At 37.2% G+C, this 25162-nt stretch overlaps 1 protein-coding gene across 1 annotated transcript; it reads left to right on the forward strand.

The window, feature by feature from the left end:
* The first annotated feature begins 1036 nt into the window (after positions 1-1036).
* LOC107803220 (putative methyltransferase PMT11) lies at positions 1037-6795 on the forward strand. Its single transcript, XM_016626860.2, has 9 exons — positions 1037-2000; positions 2483-2632; positions 2723-2993; positions 3898-4008; positions 4606-4765; positions 5142-5399; positions 5522-5644; positions 5990-6067; positions 6242-6795. The coding sequence occupies exons 1-9, from the start codon at positions 1335-1337 to the stop codon at positions 6447-6449; spliced, it is 2025 nt and encodes a 674-aa protein (XP_016482346.1). The 5' UTR covers positions 1037-1334; the 3' UTR covers positions 6450-6795.
* Positions 6796-25162: the final 18367 nt, after the last annotated feature.

Here is a 25162-nt window from a genome sequence, read left to right on the forward strand (position 1 = left end):
TGTCTCTTCTTTGTGTTTAAGGTTTCTTCTTCTTATTCTTAGTTGCCAATGGGTTTGTTAAATTTATTGTTGTTTTAATAATTTGATGATTGAGATTTATTCTTTATGATATTTGAAAGTTATGTTTCAAATTTAAGCTCATTTGGAATAAATTTGGATGTTGAATCGTGTATTAAAAGGCGTTTCTGGGGCGAGCCCCGGGGCGAGGCGTACCAAAAACGGCACAGAGCGATGGTGTGGTGCGAAAGTCTCAAGAGGCGTACGCCCCGCAATTTGGGGCGTATGCCCGGGCGTTCGGGGCGAGTAAGCCCCAGAGACTTTTTCAAATTAAAACAAAACTTGTTGAATTAGTCTTTCATATAATACCCAAATTCTCAAAAGCCAGTTTGGTAATTATTCAAAAGGTTTAAAAAGGAACTCAAAAGTATTAAATGTAAAAGTAAAGGCCTTATTTATTGATTTAAGCCCTAATTCATGGTTTTTCTAATTTTTTATCTTCCGCTAGTCTGCTAATATCTCCCAAAAGCAACGAATATTTAATTTTTTTTACAAATACAAAGAGAACTACATTCTTTTTCATAGCAGCAAATTCAAAGTTCAAATTGCAGGTTAATCAATCTTTTTGTTCCTCCATATAGAAAACTTTATTCTTTGACTCAAATTACTTGTGATTGTAAGTAACGTATAATAGATTGTTTTGATTAGTCTTTTGTGGGGATGGAGCACACATATATATAGTTTTCTTCAATATTTATGTAATTTTACCTGTTTATAAATATTTACTGTCATTATATTATTTTATAAAATATTTAAAACTAAATACCTATGGGGCTTATGCCCCACACCTAATCCCCGCTGAGGCATATGTAAAACGCCTCGCATTACGCCCATGCCTTTTTAAAACACTACATAAAATAAGTTTATATTTAAGAACTTTAGATTTTGAATATGAAGTTGTATTGAAAAAGTGAACTATTTAAGATTTTAGATTTTGAATATGAAGCTGTAAAGTTGCAATCAAAAATTGAGAAATTGCAATTGAATGATAGAAGAATATATGCAAATGCCCCCGTCGAAAGTTTCACCTTAGAGGAAATTCTATAAAACATTGGCGGTGGTTAAATTGTAGGAGTTCATACTTCATAGTAAGTATATAAGTTAAATCCTAAAGTAAATAAATGTAAAATTTTCAGATCTACACCAACAGAAAAAAAACAGTTATTCTCTTGCTGTCTCACTAGTTGTGTAGGACACTGCAACTTCTTATTTTCCAAACTACTTTAGATTTGGCTCTGTTAACTTTACCTGAATCTGAAGAAGAAGAAGAAAAGAAAATGAAGGGATTGAGCGGTGGAGGTGGAGATGTATTCAAATCCACCACTCTAATCAAAATCTTAGCCTTCACATTACTTTCTATAGCTTTCTTCTACTTTGGCAAACATTGGTCCGATGGATCTCAACAACAACAACTCATTTTCTTCAATTCTCGCCAAAACCCCACAACTTCTCAATTCGTCTCAATTTCCCCTAATTTCAACAAAATTTTCGATTTATCATCCATAATTAATGACACCAACTCAATTCCACCGCCTGCGGTGGAGGTTGTTTTATCTCCGCCGCCACCTCCACGGCCTCCGCCGGCATCGGTGGTGGAGAATATGGGGATAGTGAATGAGAATGGGGTGATGAATAATGAATTTAAAATTGGGGACTTTGATCCTGAAGTTGTGGAGAATTGGGGTGTTGGGAATGAGACGGTTGATGATGAGGGGAGTGGGGTCCACAGATTTAGGGTTAAGAAATTTGGGCTATGTCCTGCAAGTATGAGAGAGTATATTCCGTGTTTGGATAATGTGGAGGCGATTCGTAAGTTGAAATCAACTGAAAGAGGGGAGAAGTTTGAGCGGCATTGTCCTGAAAAAGGTAAAGGATTGAATTGTTTGGTTCCTCCACCAAGAGGTTATCGAGCTCCGATTCCTTGGCCAAGAAGCCGCGATGAGGTCTGTGTTATAATCTGCTGGAAATACTACATATTTTGAGGATTTGCTTTAGTTATGCAAATTATCTGAGTATAAGTTCTATGAACTTCTACAGCATCAGATCACTTAAAAAGGTAATTTTAGGTAACTCCATTTAATAAGCATTGATTGGTAACCAATAATAAATGATAAGTAAATTGCACTGATAGTTATCTCGAAAATCATTTTTAACTTTTTCTAGTTGGGTTGGGATATGGTAAAATACAACATTAATGTTTAATTTTTGAAGCATTTTATTCGGATATTGTGATGAGTTGTGTTATGTTGTCCTGAAATATTTGAGTTTTTTTTTTGTATGAGTAACTCAAAGTTAAATTTTTGAAGAACTTTCCAGATATAGTTGTGTGACTTTGCATAGTTATTCATTGGAGGATAGACAAAGGGAATAGGAAATTGCAAAAGCTTCTATATGTGGAAAAATTCAACTTGTAACTGTACTGCAGGTTTGGTTCAGCAACGTTCCTCATGCACGTCTAGCTGAGGATAAAGGGGGTCAAAATTGGATAACGATAGACAAGGACAAGTTCAAGTTTCCTGGAGGTGGCACCCAGTTTATACATGGAGCTAATCAGTACTTGGATCAGATTGAAAAGGTGTTTAATTTTCTCAATTTAAACCAAAAAAAGATTGAACAAACTGGTGGTTTTCTAAATTTCAATTTTCTTTTGCGTATTATTCGCTAGATGCTTCCTGAAATTGCATTTGGCCGTCATGTCCGAGTTGCTTTAGATATCGGCTGTGGTGTGGCAAGCTTTGGTGCTTATTTACTATCAAGGAATGTGCTCACCCTGTCTATTGCTCCAAAAGACGTTCATGAAAATCAGATTCAGTTTGCTCTTGAGCGTGGCGTCCCTGCAATGGTAGCTGCAATTGCGACACATCGTTTACTATATCCAAGTCAGGCATTTGAACTAATCCATTGTTCAAGGTGTAGGATCAATTGGACTCGTGATGGTATGCTTTTCTAGATCATGCTATTATCCATTTATACATTGTCAGCAAATTTTCCATGTGGTATTATGATTTTTTATCAAGATGGTTGCATTTAGCAACTAGTCACCCGAGGTCGTGTACCCTTGGGATAAGCTCGTGAATGTTGATAAAGAATCTGCTAGTTGTGATAATTTCAAGTTGTAGTTTTACAGATAATTTCAAGTTGTAGTTTTACGGTTTATAGTTTTGGTAGATCGATAAAATAACTCATAATTTTTGTTAATGGATACACTTTGAGTGGTTTCTGATAAGCGGGTTCTTCTTGAGGACATGCTGGCTCATATGTATATGGGAAAGTGAGAATGTGTTGGACTTCAGTGAATGGGTTCTTATTTGAAAAAAGAAAAGGAAAGAAGGAAACATGCTAAACGGAAAATAGTTTGCTGAGAGAGTTATCATGAAATGCATAGGGAACACTTTCTCTTATTTGTATTGATGAAACCTAACAGAGTACGCAAAACAGTTGTTTGGATGCATATTCCCCTTGGACCTTGTTGATAGTTTTTAAGTCGAAGTGCTGCACTTGTAATTATTGTCGGAGCTCCTTCATTTCTCATTTCATTCATTAAGGTGACAGCTTATGGTTTTAATCTGTATATTCTAGTGTTCTATAGACAGCTATCTTTTCTAGATTAGGAGCACCATACCCTTTATAGTCCGGAATTGAAAAGCAAAATGTTAGTTTTTTAACTCAAGATACGATTTTTCTTTTTCTGGATTCCCTCTCTTTGTTAGAACGTGTATTGTGAACTTACTAAGAGATCAATATTTCGATTTTAACCAAGTCTGCTGATTTTTATTTAGCTGTTCATGTATAAGAGAGTCTCTAACTCGTGCCTTCATCCTCTGATGCACTTTTGCAAAGATGGGATTTTACTACTGGAGGTGAACAGGTTGCTCCGTGCTGGTGGATATTTTGTTTGGGCTGCTCAACCTGTTTATAAGCATGAAGCAGTCCTGGAAGGACAATGGGAAGGTAATTGCAAAGTTATTTAGTCTGTGTCAGCAATTTTAAAAATGAATGAGAGAGGAGGAATCACCTGACTCTAGGCAATTCTCCACTTTTTGGCAGACATACTTATTAGTGGTTTTCCAGAAGTTCCTATTAAAGGCCATACCCTACCCAAGAAAAACATTTGACTGTAATGTTCTAGAAAGTTAATGGTCAGGTGTCAAAATCAGTTTTCAGCGCATCCTTTCTTCAGACAGAAGTGAAGCGGCTTCTAAAGAAAGCTGACTCCAATTGAATTCTTCTAACTAATTCTCTTTCCATTTTAAGTCTAACTCCTACTTTATTGAAGAATAAAACAAAATTTTGACAAATGAATAAAATGAAAGGGGAAAATTTAGTTGCTTAAACTACATTTTGTACCCTTGTTCTCTTTAGAACTGAACTATCACTCTACCCTGCAATTGTTAAAGTTAAAAATACTAGCAATCTTTTGAAACCATGGCGACTTTTTCCTATAAACTATATCATGCTCTTCTAGTTCTTGAAAACTTTCTTTACTGCAGGTTTAGTAAACCATTGCTACAACAAATCATAATATTTTTCTGTCCTTTTCTCAACCAGAGATGGTCAATCTTACCACTCGTCTTTGCTGGAATCTTGTGAAGAAGGAAGGCTACATTGCTATATGGCAGAAGCCCTTAAATAACAGTTGCTACTTAAGCCGCGAGGAAGGATCCCAACCACCTCTCTGTGACCGACATGATGACCCAGACAATGTTTGGTAATATTCTTTCTTCCCCTACTTGTAGCCTATGTTGCTCGGACTCTCCGAAAATATCATCGGGTGTGTGTCGGATCCTCCAAAAGTAGTTTGTTTTTGGAGGATCCGACACGGGTGCGGCATCATTTTGGAGAGTCCACGCAACATAGCTTGTAGCCTGATAACGCTAAACAGTACTTGCCTTTGTGAAAATGACAACTTGTTCTCTAGGAGATGGTTGTTGAAAGAAAATCAGTGGGGCATGTTGACAGTGTAAACATCTCTTAAGGCATTTCAAACTCAATCAATAGCTTGCCATGCGTTAATGATTCTCATTCCATGTAGACATTCCTTTCGTTCTGCCCCTGGATGATTTCTTTTTCACTATCATATTTAGGTATGTTGATCTGAAAGCATGTATTGCACGGCTGCCTGAAGAAGGATATGGCGCGAATATTACGACATGGCCTTCACGCCTGCAGTATCCTCCAGATAGACTCAAGAGCATACAAGTAGATTCTTTTGTGTCCAGGAAAGAGCTTTTCGAGGCAGAGTCAAAGTTCTGGAAAGAAATAATTGAAAGCTATGTCCGTGCTTGGCATTGGAAAAAGTTCAAACTTAGAAATGTGATGGATATGAGAGCTGGTTATGGAGGGTACTGTATTCCATCTCTGTTGGTTTCCTCTTTGTCATTATGGACTTCAATTGTCTGATCAGCATTTTGCTTCTAAAGTTAGTCGAAAGAATTATGTCCTATCAATTGCTTTTTCTCAACAGATTTGCAGCAGCATTAATTGAAAATCAACTGGATTGCTGGGTTCTAAATGTTGTCCCCGTTAGTGGTCAAAATACTTTACCTGTCATCTTTGACCGTGGACTACTTGGAGTCATGCATGACTGGTAAGAGTGCTGATCCTTCACCGCATTTAGTTAGTGGTTAGCATTCATCATATGATCATTCTTGTATCTTATATTAGTAAAATACCAATATGACATTGGAAAAAGAAGGGGAAAAAAGAAATGAAGAAGAAAAGGAAATAATGCTTGTGACTCTTTTGTCTGTATGCATAACCTTGAAGATATACTAGTCTGACATCTATTACATGCTATCCTTGCCAACATGAAGAAATACAAATCCTTAGGGAACATGCAATGGATTCTATAGAAAGTGGGTTGCACGAAATACATACATGATATTCTTATCTCTTATCTCGACATGTGATTATCATTTGATCCGTTTTTCAGGTGTGAACCATTTGATACTTACCCAAGAACGTATGACTTATTGCACGCTAATAGTCTCTTCTCCATTGAACAGAAAAGGTACAGCTTTCTTACCGATTATTTGCTTCACAGATGATATTCTAGTCCAACTCTGCATTCATGGGATCTCATGGCTTGTGCGTAGTAGGACTCGTAAAATAACAATTTCTGTGAAGTAGGACTGTTTGCCAAAGAAAATGATGCCTGATATTGTGTTTGATTTTTATGTATCAGATGCAACATGTCCACGATCATGCTTGAAATGGACCGGATATTAAGGCCGGGTGGACGAGTGTACATCCGTGATTCTGTTGCTGTCATGGATGAACTTCAAGATATTGGGAAAGCCATGGGTTGGCATGTAACTCTGAGAGACACATCTGAGGGTCCTCATGCAAGTTACAAGATATTGACATGTGACAAACACCTTTTACGGGCCTGAAGTAATGGATGATAAGAAAGGAGAAATCAACGTTTGTGTCTGCGCATGTGCTTTTATTGGAAGATCAGGAAACTGCAGGGGCATGTCAAAACTCATATTCCCGCGGCGAATTGAGTCAAAAGATGCTTGCCAATGTGACGGTCCGGCTTTTGTCAATGGCTGTTGTTTGAACCATGTAGCAATAACATGTACAGCATAAGATGGTATAGATTCACACGCTGGAAACATATTTTGCATTACTAACAGGAGAAATTTACTTTGCCTGTACAAGGATAGGGGTAAAATAGCTCCATTGTTGTATTTGTTTTGATTTATTATCTGATTATGAAGGTTCTTTTTGTCATAAGTTTTGCTTTTCACGTGATTCCAGTGGAGAATCTGTGTTTAAGTCATCAATTTATTTACAGCATATGTACTGATTATTACTTGAGCTGTAGTTAGGTAATCCCTGAATTGAGTATTTCCTGCAGAATCTGTGTTTTAAGTCACCAATTTGTTCATGTAGTTCGTAATATCTATAACTCTATAGTATATAATGTCCATCCACTTCATGTAGTATGATCTCTTCCAATCAGGAACAACTTTTTCTTAATTATTGTATTCTATTTTAAAACTAAATTATGTATAAGAAAATAATTAAAATAAGGTAAAATAATAAGAACGCCTCTGAGAATGAATAAAATCGCCAATGTCATGTTTGAAATGATATATTTCTTAAATCACTTATGTATATCTGAAATTGCCTATTCAGGTACTAATATATTATTAGAAAGGAATCTTAAACATAGGAGAACTTTTTCGAAAATATTTTGAAGATTATGATTCCGACATGCTTAAATATCTTCTTTATTTTTGGTCAATATAACTTTTTTTTTTTTAACTTAAGTTTGTCAAACAATTTTAAGGATGTGAAATAGAAAAAATGAGGTTGTTCATGTAATTCATAATGTCTCTAATTGTATAGTATATAATGTCTATTTGGTTCATGTAGTATGATCTCTTCCCGTAATATCATGGATAATTTGTTATTGTTGTTATCTATTTTTAAACTAAATTACGTATTGAAGAATAAGCAAGTGTTTTAAACTACTTAAAATTAGATAGGTAATAAGATCGCCTTTTAAGGATGAATATATTATGCCCTATTGTCTTGTAATCTTTTTTTTTTTTTTTAAATTTTTTTTTAAAAATATTATGGAGATTCTGATATCAACATGTTTAAGCAATATTTTTGTAGAAAAAATTATAATTTTCATTTGAAGGTTGTGAAGTAAAAAAAGATAAGGTTGTTCATGTAGAATGTCTCTAACTTTATAGTATGAAATATTCACCCACTGTTTCATGTAGTTTAAAAAATATCTTAGTTGTCAATCGATTTGAATCGTTTAACTTAAGTAGGGGCGAATCGCCTATTCACTAATAAAATCGCTTAAGTAGGGGCGAATCGCCTAAGTTAGTAATTAAAATCAACAACATAAACATAGCTTAAAATATGTTTATATTACAATATTCGCGATTTTATTCACCTATTTTTCATACATTATTCTATCCCTAATACGTTGAAGAAGGAGCTTTGATTTCAACTTTCACAATGTTAAGATCATTTATTTTATAATAAATAAATTTAGGCGATTATAAATATATATTGGCGATCTCGACATAACACATAGGCAATTCAATATGCCAAATTTTAGAAATATCATAACCATCTTTCTCGTTTTTACCATCGAAACCAGAAAAATAAATTTATTAATCAAATACACATTCACCTAAAATAGCAATCATGAACCACTAATCCCAACATAGTCATGTAAATATTGAACTTCCAGCTTTGGAGAACTTTGATCAGGAATTCTGAAGCTAAGAATCGTCTTTAACCCAAGAGCAGGTCCATCAATTGCAACAATTGCCAAAATAATTGAGTATGTTTTTATTTCCTTGCAAGTAAATACCTTGCACTATTTCATTGTAGGTCGCATTTTTCTAGCGACCTACATGTTTTTTTTTTTAAAAGTATTTCTGTTATTTTCTTGCTAAATAGATAAAATGATAAAGTAATTAGCTCCATAACCCTTACTGAATTTCAAGACCAATAGTTAAAAGTGTTACACATAAAGCACGCAAGAGTCAACACTTGTTAAAATAAAAAGGTAACAACAATTCACAACAATTCAAAATTATCTATTTGGTGGGTTATTTGTGTACTTCACCAAAATCAACGATATACATAAATAGTACATAATTTCACTATTTAAAAGTAGTCGCCAATTTCGTCAGCGACCAACATGTTCCTTTTATTTTCTTGCTAAATAGGTTAAACGATAAAGTAATGGGACAATTACGCGTCACGTCAAATATATATAATGCATTTACTATTTGTAGCTATAATTTCGGCAAATCTATCATTCATAGTTATATTTGAATTTTATAGAAAATCCATGAAACAAGAGATTAATTATTTTGAACTGAAACAAGAGAGCAACAAGCTCTCGTAGCTCAATTGGTTAGAGCTGCCATTCTCTTCGTCAAGAAAGATCGAGCAACATAGAAGCCTTGACTTCAAGCGCCCGCTACAATGGATACAATTGATACAGGTTGTATCCTTTGTATATACCCTCATATAAAGTTGATTACAATGATATTTTTTATCTGTTGCACGAGTGAATACAATTACGCGAACGAATACAGTTGATACAAGTTGTATTCGTCGCGCGAACGAATACAAGTAATACAAGCTGATAACAATTAAACAGTAGCTATAAATGGCAAATAGATAAATTATAGTTACTAGGCTCTAAACTAGCTCCAGAACCTCACTGGACTTCTCTTAACTAGCTGTAATTCGTTTGGGCTTTAAATTGGGTTGAAATGAAATGGATCAGTGTTTCTAGGCTTTTTGGAGTAAAAATAGCACGGGCTAGTCAGTTTTCGGACTGGTAATTCAAAAATAGCCATTATTTGCAAAGTCATTAAAAAATAGTCACTATTTTGCTACAACACGGATCGGTCCAACATAATATACTGGAGATTGGTGCACCTGTGTATGAACTTCCAGCATATTATGCTGGACCGGTATATTATACTGGAACTCCAGTATAATATGCTGAAGTTCCAGTATATTCCCAGTATATTATGCTGGAATATTTTTCGTATTTTGAACGGTGTTTTCGTTCAAATTTATCTTTAAATAAAAAGTGGCTAAATTTCGATTACTTTTGAAACTGTGACTATTTTTCAATTACCACTTGTAAATCTGGCTATTTTTGAATTTCTCCCCTTTTGGGATGATTGGATGACTCTATCAAGTATCAACTACAAAAGAGCCAAGAATTATGGGCATAATATAAAATTGATCAGTTCGGGAGAAAATAATTACATTTACTAGTTAAAAAAATACAATATATATATATATATATATATATATATATATATATATATATATATATATATATATATTATGTATATTATATACAAATTTATCGGCTATTATTTTTTGAAGCGACTATTAATATATATTTCTCAAGAATATTATTCAAAAGAAGTGACTTCCGTCCATTTTCGCATTTAATTCATTTACAATAAAGCAGTCAAAAATCTCAAAAAGATAGTGGGAAAATCTTTCACAATAAAGAGTGATGGGAAATTGGTTGAGTATATATAAATAGGAATAAGGTAAAAAGTGAAAAATTTAGTCAAAGTCAAGAAATAAAGGCAGCTTTCAGGAATCCAATGCTATTCATGTTCTTTAAACCTCCAATATCCAAATCTATCATTAGATAGGAATATATCAAAGGAATAAATAATAATCACCTTGATTTTTTTTTATTTTCTTATTATAAAATTTTGACTTAAAACTGTTACAGCTTATAAATTTGAGATTTTATTTTTTAAAGTTGAGGAATCGATATCTAATTTTAGACTATAAATGACATTTTTGACTCTCATAACTAAATCTGACTTTTTTTCTCTTTTTTTGGATCGAAAAGTTAAATAGAAGCTTCAATTCGGGATAAGGGTGGCATGTGGGCCGGATCCGGTCTTAAGTGGGCTTCGTGGTCCCGGTCCTAAGTGGGTCGGTCCTAAGTGGTCCCGGACTTCGCGGGTTTCTTGTTGGAACCGGCCTGGGTCCGGGACCACGAACTAACGGTCCCGGGCCTAAGTGGATCCAAGTAGGCCTAAGTGGGCCCAACAGATACTTTTTATTTTTTAAAATTTTTTCATAGAAGTTAGAGAAAAAAAATGGTAATAAAAATATCTAAGGCAATTTCTTGTAAATTATATTATAGAATTGTGACCTAAATTTTTTAATTCAAATTTAAAGATAAAAATATTGTAAAGAGATATTCAAAGCAATGCGTTATAATATATATACTATACTATACTATACTATATATACATCTTAAGATATATAAGCTATATTCGATTTACTATAAATAGCTAATGGCTATTTTGGCAGGTAAAACGGCCATATTTTAAATGCCATAACGGCTATAATGTGGCAATTATTTTTAAAAAAAAATTAGCCGTTGGGCCCGGATAGGCCCGTTTAGGATCGCTTGAACCGGCCCACTTTCGAGCCAGTCCCGGTCTCGCGGGCCTCGCCTATGGGACCGGCCCACTACCCAGCCTACCTCCCCACGGTCCCGATCCTATCCGATTAGGACCGTTTAGGCCCACCGCTCATTTAGGCTTGCGATCCTGGGCCGAACCCGGTCCTAACCGGCCCACATGCCACCCTTAATTCGGGAGAAGAACAAAAGCCTGCATAGTAATCTAACATTTAAGAATTTGTTTACGAAGTCCTTTCATCTACTGATGAAAAGTCTTGCATGTTTAGCGTGATAAGAAATCCTAAAATAGATAGCAACCTAACGTTTAAAGAACATGTCATGTATTTATTAGATTGATATAAATATTGAATGTGAATAAAAAAAATTCTACTGTTGAATTGAATGACTAGCTCGGGTAAAAGGACGAATTAATTGAGTTACAACAAATTAAAGTATAAAAATAAGTCTTGATCCAAATTGTCTAAAGTTTTTAGATCTATCTCGTTTGAGGTACAAATATATTGAATTATAGATCATAACCTAATTCACCAAAAAATTGAACTTTTTCAAAAAATAAATAAAAATATCCAACGAGTAACATCTTCTTTTATTGAAAGATAAATAAAAGATGAAAAAGTCATACAATCATGCACGTACAAAAATAAGTGGATATAAATAATAGGGTCATTTTAGTACGTGACCGTAATTATTTACATTCACTAGCCACATAAGTATATATATATTTGACTTCTTATTTTGAGAGTTTCTATGCAATATTATTTTTCCTAAATAATATAATAGCGTAGGATTCAAAACTTGGAATATTTTCTAATTGACATTAACGATGCTAAATAATGGTAGGCATTGACCTTAATGATTTATTGCCTAACCAAAAGCAGAAGTGTTCGGATTTGATTTGTTATAATAATGACATGTCATGCCATTATATTATAGTATATCTTTTGTGACAAGTATGATGCTTTTTCACGTGAACAATAGGTAACTAACCACTCACGATTTATGGTAGAATAAATAAGATTACTCGAACAATTAATTAGAGATCTTAAATTTAAATTCTTAGAATAAAAAACTTTTGATAAGAGTGTTTTCCCTTTTAGTAAAGCTTACGCGATGCACCTCGTATTAATTGGGGCCTCAAAACGGATTAGACACAATTGAGACCCCAATTATGTATTGGTCAAGTTTACCTTTAATACAGGTGCTAAAAATTTATTATATTATATGAAAATATTTACTCCCTCCGTTTTAGTTCATGTGAACTTATTTTCTTTTTGGTCATTTCCAAAAAAAATGACCATTTTCTAAATTTGAAAATAATTTAGCTTAAACTTCCAATTCTATCATTAATAAGAAGCTTTTATAACCACACAAATATACTGAGATCCTTTCTGACTTGTTTAGTACCACAAACTTTAATTTTTTTTTTTTTTAAATTTCGTGCTCAATCAAACAAGTTCACATAAATTGAACTGGGAGTAGATTGTACTATTTTTGTTGGTTAATTGACACCACACAGACATCCACCAATTAAGTTTTCAAAAAAGCATAAAATGAAAAACATCTTGTGAGTTGGGACCACAAAAAGAAAAGAGATCTTTACACAAATAGTAGAATGGATTGATGTTTACTTTTTTCCTAGTCTATATACATATGTTATTATTTATACAAATATTATATATGAAATATACATATACTATATAGTTGTCGGTTATTTTTAATTTAACCGATTCAGATATATTGCTATTTACGTTAATTTTAAAAAAAGAAAATATGAAAAATTTGAACAACAAAGATCTGTAGTGCTTTATGGTAACGTAAACTATGAAAACTCCAAATTAAATATATTAGGTTTGACCTAATTTATTAATCTGTTGTTAAAAATAAAATAAAAAACTGTTGTTAGCAAGCTAGTTTGGATGAACGTGGATTTAATTAAGTCATATATATTTATTAACTATTTTTTTGTTTGCAATTGTCGGTTAATTGTTGTACGTTCTTAAACTCCTAACTCGACAAGTGTCTGGATAATAAAGATTTAGAAGTTCACATGATATCTAAATTATTTGGTATGTGATTAGTTTACTGTATTGCTTTACTCCAAATTAAATACTCTGCTTATCTTTCTTAAGTCAAAATTTTCGGTCTTAACTTTTTTAATATCTTTAAAGTAAAACGACATGTTATAGAATTTTTTATTATAAAAATTGTGAAATTAACATAACGTTTATCCCATTGTGTGGGATAATACTGGGTATGTTGTTGTTGTATCAGCTAGTATCGACGCTTGAATATTTCACGCTAATTATTTTAAGTAATACTTCTAAGATAAATATCTACATAAGAAATTCTAGGTATTGGACAAAATATACAAAATTAATTTTGACCACTAGGATTATGGTGGAATGGTTGAGATTGATTAATCCTTAATTAAAGGTCAATATTTCGTAAGAAAGTGTTACCCTATTTAGTAAATTTATCCGACAAAAATTTCAAATTAGTTAGACTAGCAAATTCAAATTCTATTTGTTTACTTTCGAAAATGAATAACAATTGAATTTATACGTGATTTTAAGGATATGTGGTCTAATTAAATACAAGTGATCAATAACGTTAAATGAGTGAATTAAAGATAAAATAAATAGTCCCCTCATTTTTCACAGAGTAGGTTTGCCGAAACGATGAGAAACGATAGATGAACCCTGGTTCCTTCCTTCATACGTCACGACCGAAACGACGAAGAAGTCGGAACGTCCCATCAGTCTTGTCGTTCTGACTTCGGACACGTGTTAACCACCGGTTGGTTGTCTTAGAATGCGAAGTGTCGCGTACTTCCCATATAAAAGCTTCTATCCTCTGCTCTTTTTCCACTTTCCAATCGAGCTTCCACTTTCGGATTTTTTAACTATCACCAACTTATTTCAAACCTTTATATCTTCATTCTTGATCGTCAAATTCTCGTTTTTATTCTTAGGTTCTTACAAAGATTTTCTTCAAATCTTCATACTCTGCTATTTAGCCTTCAAACTTGTTCCTTCAAACCTTCGTATTTTTTCTTTAAATTTTCAAACTTTTACAGTTAGCAATAGCTAAAATGTCTAAATCAGTTCCTCAACAGGCCGCCTCTTCATCTTCCCACCCGGCCATAAATGCTGAGGTGGCTGCTACCGAGGCGGCTTTTCTCGAAAATGCCGACCGCTCCCGAGGTGGCTGCCTCCAGGACATTTACCCCCGAGGCTGCCGCCGAGCTTCCCATGAAAAACTTTATACCCGGGGGTTGCTCAATCGTGGACGACTTCAAAGTCGAGAAATCCTCATCTAAACAGGACTGGGGTGAAGGAGAATCGAGGCATATATGCTCTGTTACCGAAGATCATGTCCTTTCCGTGGTACGAGAGGACTCTAAAAGGGAAGGCAAGGACGTAGTAGTCCCCGGACCCGAAGACGCTATTACTACCCACGTGGAGGGATATTTAAATATTTACACTTACCCCTTCACACTGGGGCTGATAGACCTAGTTGTTTTGGATTTTGGAAAGAGATACGAGATGTGCATTGGGCAAATCCATCTGTCTCTCCGGAGGATCGCGATCCTCCTCTGTTATTTTGTGAATAACACCGAGTCTCGTCGGTTTACCATCGACCACCTGCTCTATCTATACAGTCCCTGAATTTTTCGAGGGGGATTAATCAAGCTCACTCGCCGGGCCAGCAAGGCCCCCTTTTCGAGTATTGACGAAATCCGAGGCTGGCAGAGGCGCTTTATTCGAGTGAAGACTGAAGACTTGATCTATCCCGAATTCATGCCATTCACCGAGTAGTGGAACGTGTCTCCTAAGTGCAACCTTTTTTTAAGTGTTAATTTTTCTTCATCTCCTTTCTTATCATTCGTATTTGTGGTTGTGCAACTGTTGCCCGGGTTCCAAATGCGGTCCCCCGGCTCAAGGAGTGGATCGAAGACATCTGCAAACAGATGCCATACTTCGAGCGCTCATGACGCAAGCTTTCGAAGGGTCGATGGGAGGCCCGTTCTCATGGTAAGGTTCTCCTCTGAATAGCTATTACCGTGCTCTTAACTCACATCATACTGACCTTTCTTCTTTCTTTTATAGGTTTTCCTAAGACAACCGAACTTAGGCCTATGGAAGGGGATGTGGAAGTGTCCTTTTTCGTTGATCCCTCCGTTACCAGATAGCCCGGAGCTGCCGCGGGGTAAAAAAAGAAGAGGAAGAGAAAACCCCCAGGCGCCCCGGGACACTAGGTGAAGCCAAAGAAGATGGAGACTTGTAAGCCCAAGAAGAGTACCAACTCCCAAGTGCCGGATTCCTATTTCCTTCTCCGGCTCAGGGACGAGTCGGAAGAAGACGACATTTTTATTGCCCACTGATCGACCCCTCCCAGGGAGCATGTAACGACCAAGGAGAAAAGATCCATGAGGTCGGGTCCCTCCCAGTCCGAGGGTCCAAAGTCGAGATGAAGGCTGCAACCTCTCAAGAAACTGTCCCTGCCTTGAAGGAGGCTACCAATGTGATTGACATCGTTGATACACCCTCATACACTGATTCTATGCTTGACGAGGCCCAAGCGGGCAAAGAGAAATCAAGTGAAATAGCACAAGGTACAGATGAGCTCCTCCGTTCCTTCTTAGACGGCGTGGACATGTCCAATTCTGACGATTTTACCGAGCTGGGTGACTTGGAGGTCCCGAAAAAGGACGTACCTTCGAAAGCCGGCAGGCCGAGTTCGAACCCAAAATTGGTTAATCAGTTTCCTGCTCCGAGTGTGCACCCCGATCGCAGGAGATCGGTTATTATTACTGTCCTGAAGGACGCTCGGGTTATATCCGCTCCCGTGGGCGTAGCCAGCTACCTATGATGCTGGTGACCGAGAAGGACCAGGCAAAAATGAATGAGGTATGCGTGCCATGTCTTTTCAATGAGGCGCAACAGACATTGAACTGGGTAAGACATCATTACGTCCTTTTGAATTTTACTTAGGTTTTAATATCTTTCACGACTTTCGTTGTTTTGCAGGCCGCGGTACTTCACCACGATAGCTTCCTCTAGTACCGTTTTGAGGTCAATGAGCTCGAGTTTGATCTTAAGGAGCAGGCTCGAAAGAAGGATATGTACAACTCCTCAGCGAGCAACAAGACGGGGCCATCAAGGACCTTCAGGCTGAGCTGGATAGGGCTCAGAAGTAAGCTTCGACCCTGAGGCGGTAACATGCTGACCTGATCGAAAAGGTAAAGATCTTTGAAGTTAGAAACGAGGAACTAGTCGTAGTGGCTAACGACAAAACCTCGCAAGTTCAACAAAAGATCGACCAGATTGACCAACTCCGAATCGAGATGAATGAGATCAAAGCCATGGCCAATGGGTGGAAGAGCAAAATAGACCTGCTGGCTTCGGAGAAGGAAACTGCCCAGGCAAAGCTGGCATCAGTAGAGGTTTAACTTCGGATGTTGAAGGAGAAAGCTGACAAGCGGTCGCAACTGAATGAGGATCTACAAGCACAACTGAGCTTAGTTGTCGTAGAGCGGGACACCCTCGGTAGAGAGTACGAAGCAATAAAGTCCAAGTAGGACACAACCTCCACCGATGCCGAAGAAATGGTGCCCCAGTACAAGGCCGATGCTGAATATATGAGGCAGTTGTCTTGAAGGGAGTCCCTCAAAGAGATTCACGCCCGAGGCTTCGACCTGTCGGTCGAGTTTGATACAGAAATAAAGCTTGAGGCCGAGGCAAAGAAATTTTCCGAGCCTGAAGGTGCCAAAGGCTCTGAGGGTTATGTGGGAACCGAAGGCTCCGGCGGTTCTGGCGACGAGTTGGGCCCCAGTGAAGATCAGGCATGAATGCCTTAGAACGTTTTTAGTTTTTGTCTTGTGTATGTTTTTTGGTTATTTTGAGACCGTTTTTGTTGAGCCTTTGTAAATACATTCCGGAATATATAAAATTTCCCTTTCTGGTAATATCGAGTCTCTCCTTTTTTGGCATCTTTTCATAATTTCTATTCTTACAAATATCTCTAATACCTTAGCATAGAATCAAATGTAGTTATAAGAGCCAAAAATGCATAATAGTAAGGTGGGAACTTTCTTTCATTTATGTGGGTAAAGTACATGATTGAAACCGTGTAAAAGAATGTATCATGGCTAAGGTAGCCTATATGGACACGATTCACTTGATCGTTTGGCCCTTACAATAAATCCTAACCACCGAGCCTAAGCTATTCAAGTATAAAATTTCCTTCTTTCCTTGCTAAGAACCTTAACCCGAGGGTGATGGCCCCTAGTATTCGACGTCGATCTTGAGAGGGCTCGAATACTGTTAATGCGCCCATTGACTCCGATTTATGACCGACCTTCGAATCTAAGTTAGCAGGATTTACTGTTGCCTCATTAAAATTCTTACCGAAAAATCCATTTGGGACAAAACCAGTTCAAGGAAAAAAGAGTGCAACACATGCTTTTAGACATTATAGTCACATTCTCCCTTGGGCGTTGCCTGCAAGTGCTAGTACCATTCGTAATATTATAAAAAAGTAAATGAGATCGTACCTTTGCAGTAGTATCACTTTAAATGCATCACGTTACACCTTTTTGGTAGTTCTGCACCGTTTCCTGCTTCGAGTTTGTACGAGCCTTTGTTAGAGATTCCGATGACTCGATATAGTCCTTCCCAATTCGGTCCCGGCTTCCTTCGTTCGGGTTTCAGGTATGCAATGTTACTTTTTTTATCACCAAGTCCCCGGTTTTGAAATGTCGGAGGTTGGATCTTCGGTTATAGTATCTTTCTATCCGCTGTTTTTGGGCGGCCAACCAAACTAGGGTGGTCTCATGCCTTTCATCCAATAGTTCCAGGCTCATGCTAATGGCCTCATCGGTCGATTCTTCGGTCGCATATCGAAACTTGAGGCTCGGTTCTCCTACTTCGACTAGTATTAATGCTTCGTTACCGTAGACCAATGAAAACGGGGTGGCCCCGGTACTAGACTTCAATGTTGTATGGTATGCTCACAAGACTTCGAGTAGAATTTCCTTCTATTTCCCTTTGGCATCGGTTAACCTCTTTTTCAGCTTTTGAAGTATGATCTTGTTTGTAGATTCTGCTTGTTTATTCTCGCTAGGGTGATAGGGTGTCGATAGTATCTTTCTAATCTTGTGGTCTTCGAAAAACTTATTTACCTTAGTGTCGATAAATTGCTTCCCGTTATCACACACGATCTCGGTCGGTATCTCGAACCGGCATATTATGTGGTCCCAAACAATATGAATTGAGTCGTACCAGGTGCCCGCGGCAGGGGACCGACGATGTCCATTCCCCATTTCATGAACTGTCATGGGGACAAGGCTGAATGGAGTAGCTCTCCGGATTGATGGATCATCGAAGAGTGTTACTGACAACCGTCGCATCTTTGTACAAAGTCCTTTGTATCTTTCTCCATGTCGATCCAGTAATAGCCGCCCCTAATTATTTTCCAAACCAAAGATTCCGCCCCTGAATGGTTCCCGTAAGTGCCTTCGTGAACTTCTCTCAAAACATTTCGGTATCTCCTGGTCCCAAGCATATGGCGAGCGATCCGTCGAATGTTCTTCTGAATAGAGTCCCTTCGGACAAGCTAAACTTGGTCGCCTTCATGCGTAAAGCTTTCGATTATTTAGGATCTGAGGGCAACTTCCTAGTCTTCAAATAATCTATGTATTTGTTCCTCCAATCCCAAGTTAAACTTGTTGAGTTTACTTCGGCATGGCCTTCTTCCATCACTAACTTCATGAATTGTACGATTGTTCCCGGACTGAATTCATCGTCATCAACCGATGATCCCACGTTAGCTAGGGCATTGGCCTTGCTATTTTGATCTCGGGGCACATGTTGCCGGGTCCATTCCTTGAATTGATGCAGCGTTACCTGCAACTTGTCTAAATACCTTCGCATTCATTCCTCTTTTACTTCGAACGTCCAATTGACTTGATTTACCACAAGGAGGGAATTGCACTTAGCTTCGACCACCTCGGCCCCAAGGCTTTTAGCCAATTCGAAACCTGCAATCATTGCCTTATACTCGGCCTCATTGTTAGTCAATTTCACAGTTCTAATAGATTGCCTAACTATGTTACCCGTAGGTGATTTTAGCACGATGCCGAGCCCGGACCCCTTTGCGTTCGAGCGGGCCGGTATCCTGAATCGGCATAAAGTCGACTACGAAGTCTGTCAAAATTTGTAATTTGATGGTGGTTTGGGGCTGCTGCTCGATATCGTACCCGCTAATTTTGATGGCCCATTTGGCCATCCGGCCCGAGAGCTCGGGTTTATGCATGATGTTCCTCAGTGTGTAAGAGGTTAGGACACATACGGGGTGGCATTGAAAGTATGGTTTTCATTTTTTGGAGGTGCTTAGCAAAGCGAGCGCCAAATTTTCCACTTGAGGATACCTTGTTTCGGCCTCGCCTAGAGTTCTACTAACATAGTAAATAAGAAATTGGGTAGCTTCCTCTTCCGGACTAAGACTCCACTTATCGCCACCTCGGATCTTGCCAAGTAAAGGTACAGTTGCTCCTTTGGAGTATGGAGCAGGGGTGGACTCAAGAGATACCATTTGAGTTCTTCCAAAGCCCGTTGACACTACGGGGTCCAAGAGAAGTTACTCTTCTTCTTTTAGTGAGAAGAACCGATGGCTTTTTTCTGAGGACCTCAATATGAACCTGCTAAGGCGGCTATACGCCTGGTTAGCCTCTGAACGGCCTTGACACTGTCCACCACGGTGATGTCTTGTATAGCTTTGATTTTATCGGGATTGATCTCGATCCCCCAGTTGGACACCATGAACCCTAGGAATTTTCTGGATCGAACCCCAAATGCGTATTTTTTCGGGTTCAGCTTCATATTGTATCTCCTCAATATGTCAAAGATTTCCTGCAAATATTTCAAATGGTCCTCTGCTCGCAGGGACTTGACTAACATGTAGTCAATATAAACCTCCATTGATTTTCCTATTTGTTCTTCGAACATCCATTTTAGTAGTAGTTGATAAGTGGCTCAGGTATTTTTTAACCCGAACGGCATTATGTTATAACAATAAGTGCCAAATTTAGTGATAAAATAAGTCTTTTCTTGATCGCCCGGGTCTATCCGGATTTGATTGTACCCGGAATAGGCATCGAAAAAGCTAAGTATCTCGTGCCCGATCGTCGCATCGATCATGCAATGGATGTTAGGCAAAGGAAAACAGTCCTTAGGGCATGCCTTGTTTAAGTCTTTGTAATCTACGCACATTTTTAATTTATTCCTTTTTTAGGCACTACTACTATGTTAGCTAACCAGTCTGGGTATTTAACTTCCCCAATAGAACCTATTTTAAGGAGTTTAGATACCTTATCTTTGATGAATTCATGTTTGACTTCGGACTGAGGCCTCTTCTTTTGTTTAACCGAGTAAAACTTCAAATCCAAACTCAACTTATGAGTGGTTATCTCCGGCGGGATCCCTGTCATAGCAAGATGGGACCAAGCAAAACAATCTATGTTAGCTATAAGGAATTCAATGAGTTTTTTCCTGAGCTCGGGAGTTAACCCCGTGCCCAGGTATACCTTCCAATCGGGCAAGTGTTCGATCAATATGACTTGTTTCATCTCCTCAACCGTTGATTTGGTGGCATCAAAATCATCAGGGGCGATGACCAACCTAGGGACTCCGTAATCATCATCCTCGCCTGCTCCCCGCTCCTTCGATTCGGTTGGGGCCGGTATTGGTGATTGCTATTTAGTTTCTTCCTTCCTAATCGGCTCCGTATTTTTTGATGTCAAGAGCACAGGCACTGGGATCACCTCGTCGACTACGAACATTTATTTTGTGGTCCGCTGCTCTCCGCAAATCATCTTAATTCCTCCCAGTGTGGGGAACTTCAGTGCCTGGTGTAATGACGAGGGTACTGCCCTCTTGTTGTGAACCCAAAGCCTTCCAAATAAGGTGTTATACCTCATGTCCCCGTTGATCACGTAGAATTTTGTATCCTGAATTGTCCCGATGGTATTTACGGGCAAAGTTATTTCCCCTTTGATAGTTTCACATGCCATGTTAAATCCGTTCAGCACCTGGACCACCGACACTATTTGATCTTATAGCCCAACTGTTCTACGACCCTCGATCTAATGATATTGGTTGAGCTGCCCAAATCAATCAACACACACTTTACTCGAAATTTGTTTATAAGTACGGATATCACTAGTGCATCATTAAGAGGTTGCACGTTGATTTCGACATCTTCATCGCTGAACGAAATGATTCCTTCCGGAATATAATCTCGGGTGCGCTTCTCTCTTGTGATCGACACTTTAGTGCCTTTTATCACCTGCCCTTGAGGGACATCGACCCCTCCAATGATCATGTTAATGACGTGTTGAGGTTCCTCTTGTTCAGTCTGTTTGTTGGCGTCCCTCTTTCTGAAGTGATTTTTGGCTCGATCACTCGGAAATTCTCGTAGGTGTCCGTTATCAAATAACCGAGCAACTTCTTCTCTCAATTGTCGGCAGTCCTCGGTCCTGTGGCCATGAGTGCCATGATACTTACACATCAGGTTAGGATCTCTCTAGGTAGGATCAGACTGCAATGGTCGAGGCTACTTGGTCTCTTTGATGCGCCAGATGGCAGATACGATGATGGCTGCATCGACGTTGAAGTTATATTCTGATAATCTCATAGCTTCCCTTCCCACGAGCAGTCTGTCCAACCTATTTTTGCTCATCAGGCCTCGGCTATTGGTCCCTTAATTGCTTCTCCTTTTCGTTCCTTGTAGAGTTGCGCCAGACCCATTTCCCCTTTGATCTGCATTGTATAGTTGATACAAATCTCGGACCGGCCTTGATTCATTATCGACGACTCTCTTAGGTCTGTCTTCAATTCTGATGGGTTAAACGGATCCGAAAGGGCGCCGAGCTGATTGTCCTCGACTATGATTTTTGATTGGTACCTGTTGTGGACATCAGCCCAAGTTACCGTCGGGTACTCTACCAAATTTTATTTTAACTATTGCAAAGCCAAGGAGCTTCGGGGATTAGTCCTTGAGTGAATGCCTAAACGGCCCAATCGTCCGCAACCGGAGGCAGGTCCAAACGTTCCATTTTACACCTTGACACGAACTCCCTTAGCATCTCGTTGTCCCTTTGCTTAACCTTGAAAATGTCTGATTTACTGGTCTCGACCTTGATGTCCCCGGCATGAACTTTTACAAAAGCATCTGCTAGCATAGCAAACGAATTAATGGAGTTTATGGGCAAGTTTTGGTACCATATCATCGCTCATTTTGATAGAGTTTCCCCAAACTTCTTTAATAACACCGACTCGATTTCGTCGTCTTCCAAGTCGTTACCTTTGATAGCGTATGTGTAAGAGATCACATGCTCATTTGGATCCGTGATTCTGTCATATTTTGGAATATCGGGCATACGAAACATCTTCTGGATTGGTTTTGGTGCCGCGCTTGGTGGGAAAGGCTTTTGAATAAATTTATTAGAGTTCGGGCCTTTCAATATCGGAGGCGCTCTTGGAATTTGATCAACTCAGGAATTGTATGTCTCTACCTTCTTGTCATTTGCTTCGATTTTCTTTTCACCAGATGTAAAATAGAGTGTGTTATGGAGATTTGTATCAAACCACCACTATTATCCTTAGCTCACGGTGCGCGCCAAACTGTTTTTCCTAAAAAAATGGATAATAATTGAATTTATACGTGGTTTTAAGGATATGTAAACTAATTCAATACAAGTGACCAATAACGTTAAATGAATAAATTAAAGATAGAATAAATAATCAAATTAGTTATGATATTAGGTCCGAGCTCGGATCTGAGCTTAGGTATTGTTCTGCCCTTGATTCAAAGCCAAATACTTGTGAAAAACTATGAGCAAAAATAAGAACTTTGAATAACTTTAGAAGCAGAGAAAACAAGTGTATATTGCCTTGATATGTGTGTTATAGTGTCTATTGAACAATAAACTTTTCTTTTTCATAGTAGGGGAGTTTTACCCTAAGTACAATTCTAAGAATGTTAAAAATCTTCTTTTTTGTTGATCACTGATCCGATGTCGATACAGGTCGAGATTCACGTCGTGATATCCGGTTGGGCGCGAATATCACGACCCTTCGTTAGTCGTGTACAACCGTTTGGTTATGCCTTCCGAGGTCTTGGCGCCCGAATCGGATTCGGGGAGCATTGTCTCGATGGCCCTGGTGGTAAGCTCTTCGTTCGGGCCTTAGTACGAGAGGTTCTTGGCTTCGACCCGATTCCGTGTAATTATGTCCTTGTTTCGTTTGCCCCACCGGAAAATCGGGGTGCTTACTAGCCCCGATTTTACCCGTATATACACTATTAGAGAATACATTTCTTTTTAATGAATTGTATGTGACGTGAATTTCAATTTATCGAAATTCTAATGCAAATACTGAACATCGAAACAAAAGTTGGATTTTGTTAACCCATAACCTCATGAGCCTAAATATATAATTAGTTTTTTAATTCGAATCCATATCGATTAATAAACATGAATTTCTTTGGCATGAAAAGATCTCAATAAATGAAAAAGTAATACTTCTTCTCTTTAAAATTTATGTAAATATATTTCTTTTTTAATCCGTACAAAAAAGAATAACTTAAGAAAATAATTTATTTTTATATAATAATTTATAGTCATACAAAATATACGTACTTTATTTTATATCATAAATTCAAAAAAATTCTCTTTTTAAAAAAATTTCGTGTCCACTTAAATATGTTGAAACGGTGGGAGTAAAACTCTTCCCCAATTAAATAAAGGACCACAATCATATATTTCAGGAAACAAAAGAAGAAATAAAGACTTGATTGAAAAAGTAATAATGAGCGGACAGAAGCATTACGTGGAAGGCAAATGGGATGAAGTGTACATTTCAATATTTCAGTCCAACAAAAGCAGATTCGAATCGGCAAGTGGAGCCCCTGTGTCCTAATTCCTATCTATCATAGACTTTGCGGCATCCAGCTATTAAAGATTTTTACACAAATAATCAATCAAATATATTATTTTACTTTTCTAATCTATATAAATAAATTATACTCCTTCCGAACTACTTTAAATAATTTTTTAACTTTTTATTGTGATTCACTTCAGATATAATGAAGGAATTAAATTTTTCTAATTTGTCTTGAGTAAGGAGTATACGAGTAGTTTGTTATATTTTTAATGAGCAAATTAAAATTAATATGATTAATTTTATTACTAATTAATGTTAATAGATAAATTTTTTAATTTATATTAAAAGAACTAAAAAATAACTTAAAATGGATCGGAAGGTTCATAAAAGAAAGTATTGAAGCGACGACAAAATTATTTTTTTGACTAACAGGTCACAGACTCATAGGTTCAAATTAAGCACTTAATTGATGCTTACATTATAATAGGTTGTCTACGTGACATTATGAGGTATGACCCTTTTTCAAATTCTTCATGAATATGAAATAATTTATGTACCAAATAACCGATATTAATAAATTATATATTGTTTATACGATTATACATATATAATGTATAAATTTTATATATTCATCAACTATTATTTGTCAACTTTTCTTTTAAATTTAAAGAGATTAAATAAACGACTATTAAGGTTAATTTTTCCTATTTATAATTAGCATAGCTCTAGCTAATTTCCTCATCCATGCCAAGTTGACAATTATCTATCCTATCTATACATTATATTATGGTCCACATAAAAAAGACCCATTGTTCCCCTTATTCATTTTCACGTATTACATTATGACCTTTCTTTTTTTATTCTCACCGAAAAGAAAATTATATTTTCACCTTTACAGTGGAGTTGGAAGAAATTTTAGGTAAATTTCAGTGGTATACGAATGATTGATTTTTTTTTTTTTTTTGCATAAATTTTGTAACTAAAATATACCCAAATTATATACATAAAGAAAAATACAACTTACAGAAAATATGAATCCGGTTATTGAATTTCAATCCGGCGAAAAATAAATTTAGAGTATCTGAGTGTGCATTCCACATTTCACATCAAGTTTGACACAGCTGTTCCCCAATAATTCACTTTGGTGAAAGAAAACTAGAATAGAATTTTGTATTTTCTATATTTCACATAAATTTTG

The sequence above is a fragment of the Nicotiana tabacum genome, chromosome 13, assembly GCF_000715075.1.
Source record: "Nicotiana tabacum cultivar K326 chromosome 13, ASM71507v2, whole genome shotgun sequence".
Taxonomy (NCBI): Eukaryota; Viridiplantae; Streptophyta; class Magnoliopsida; order Solanales; family Solanaceae; genus Nicotiana; species Nicotiana tabacum.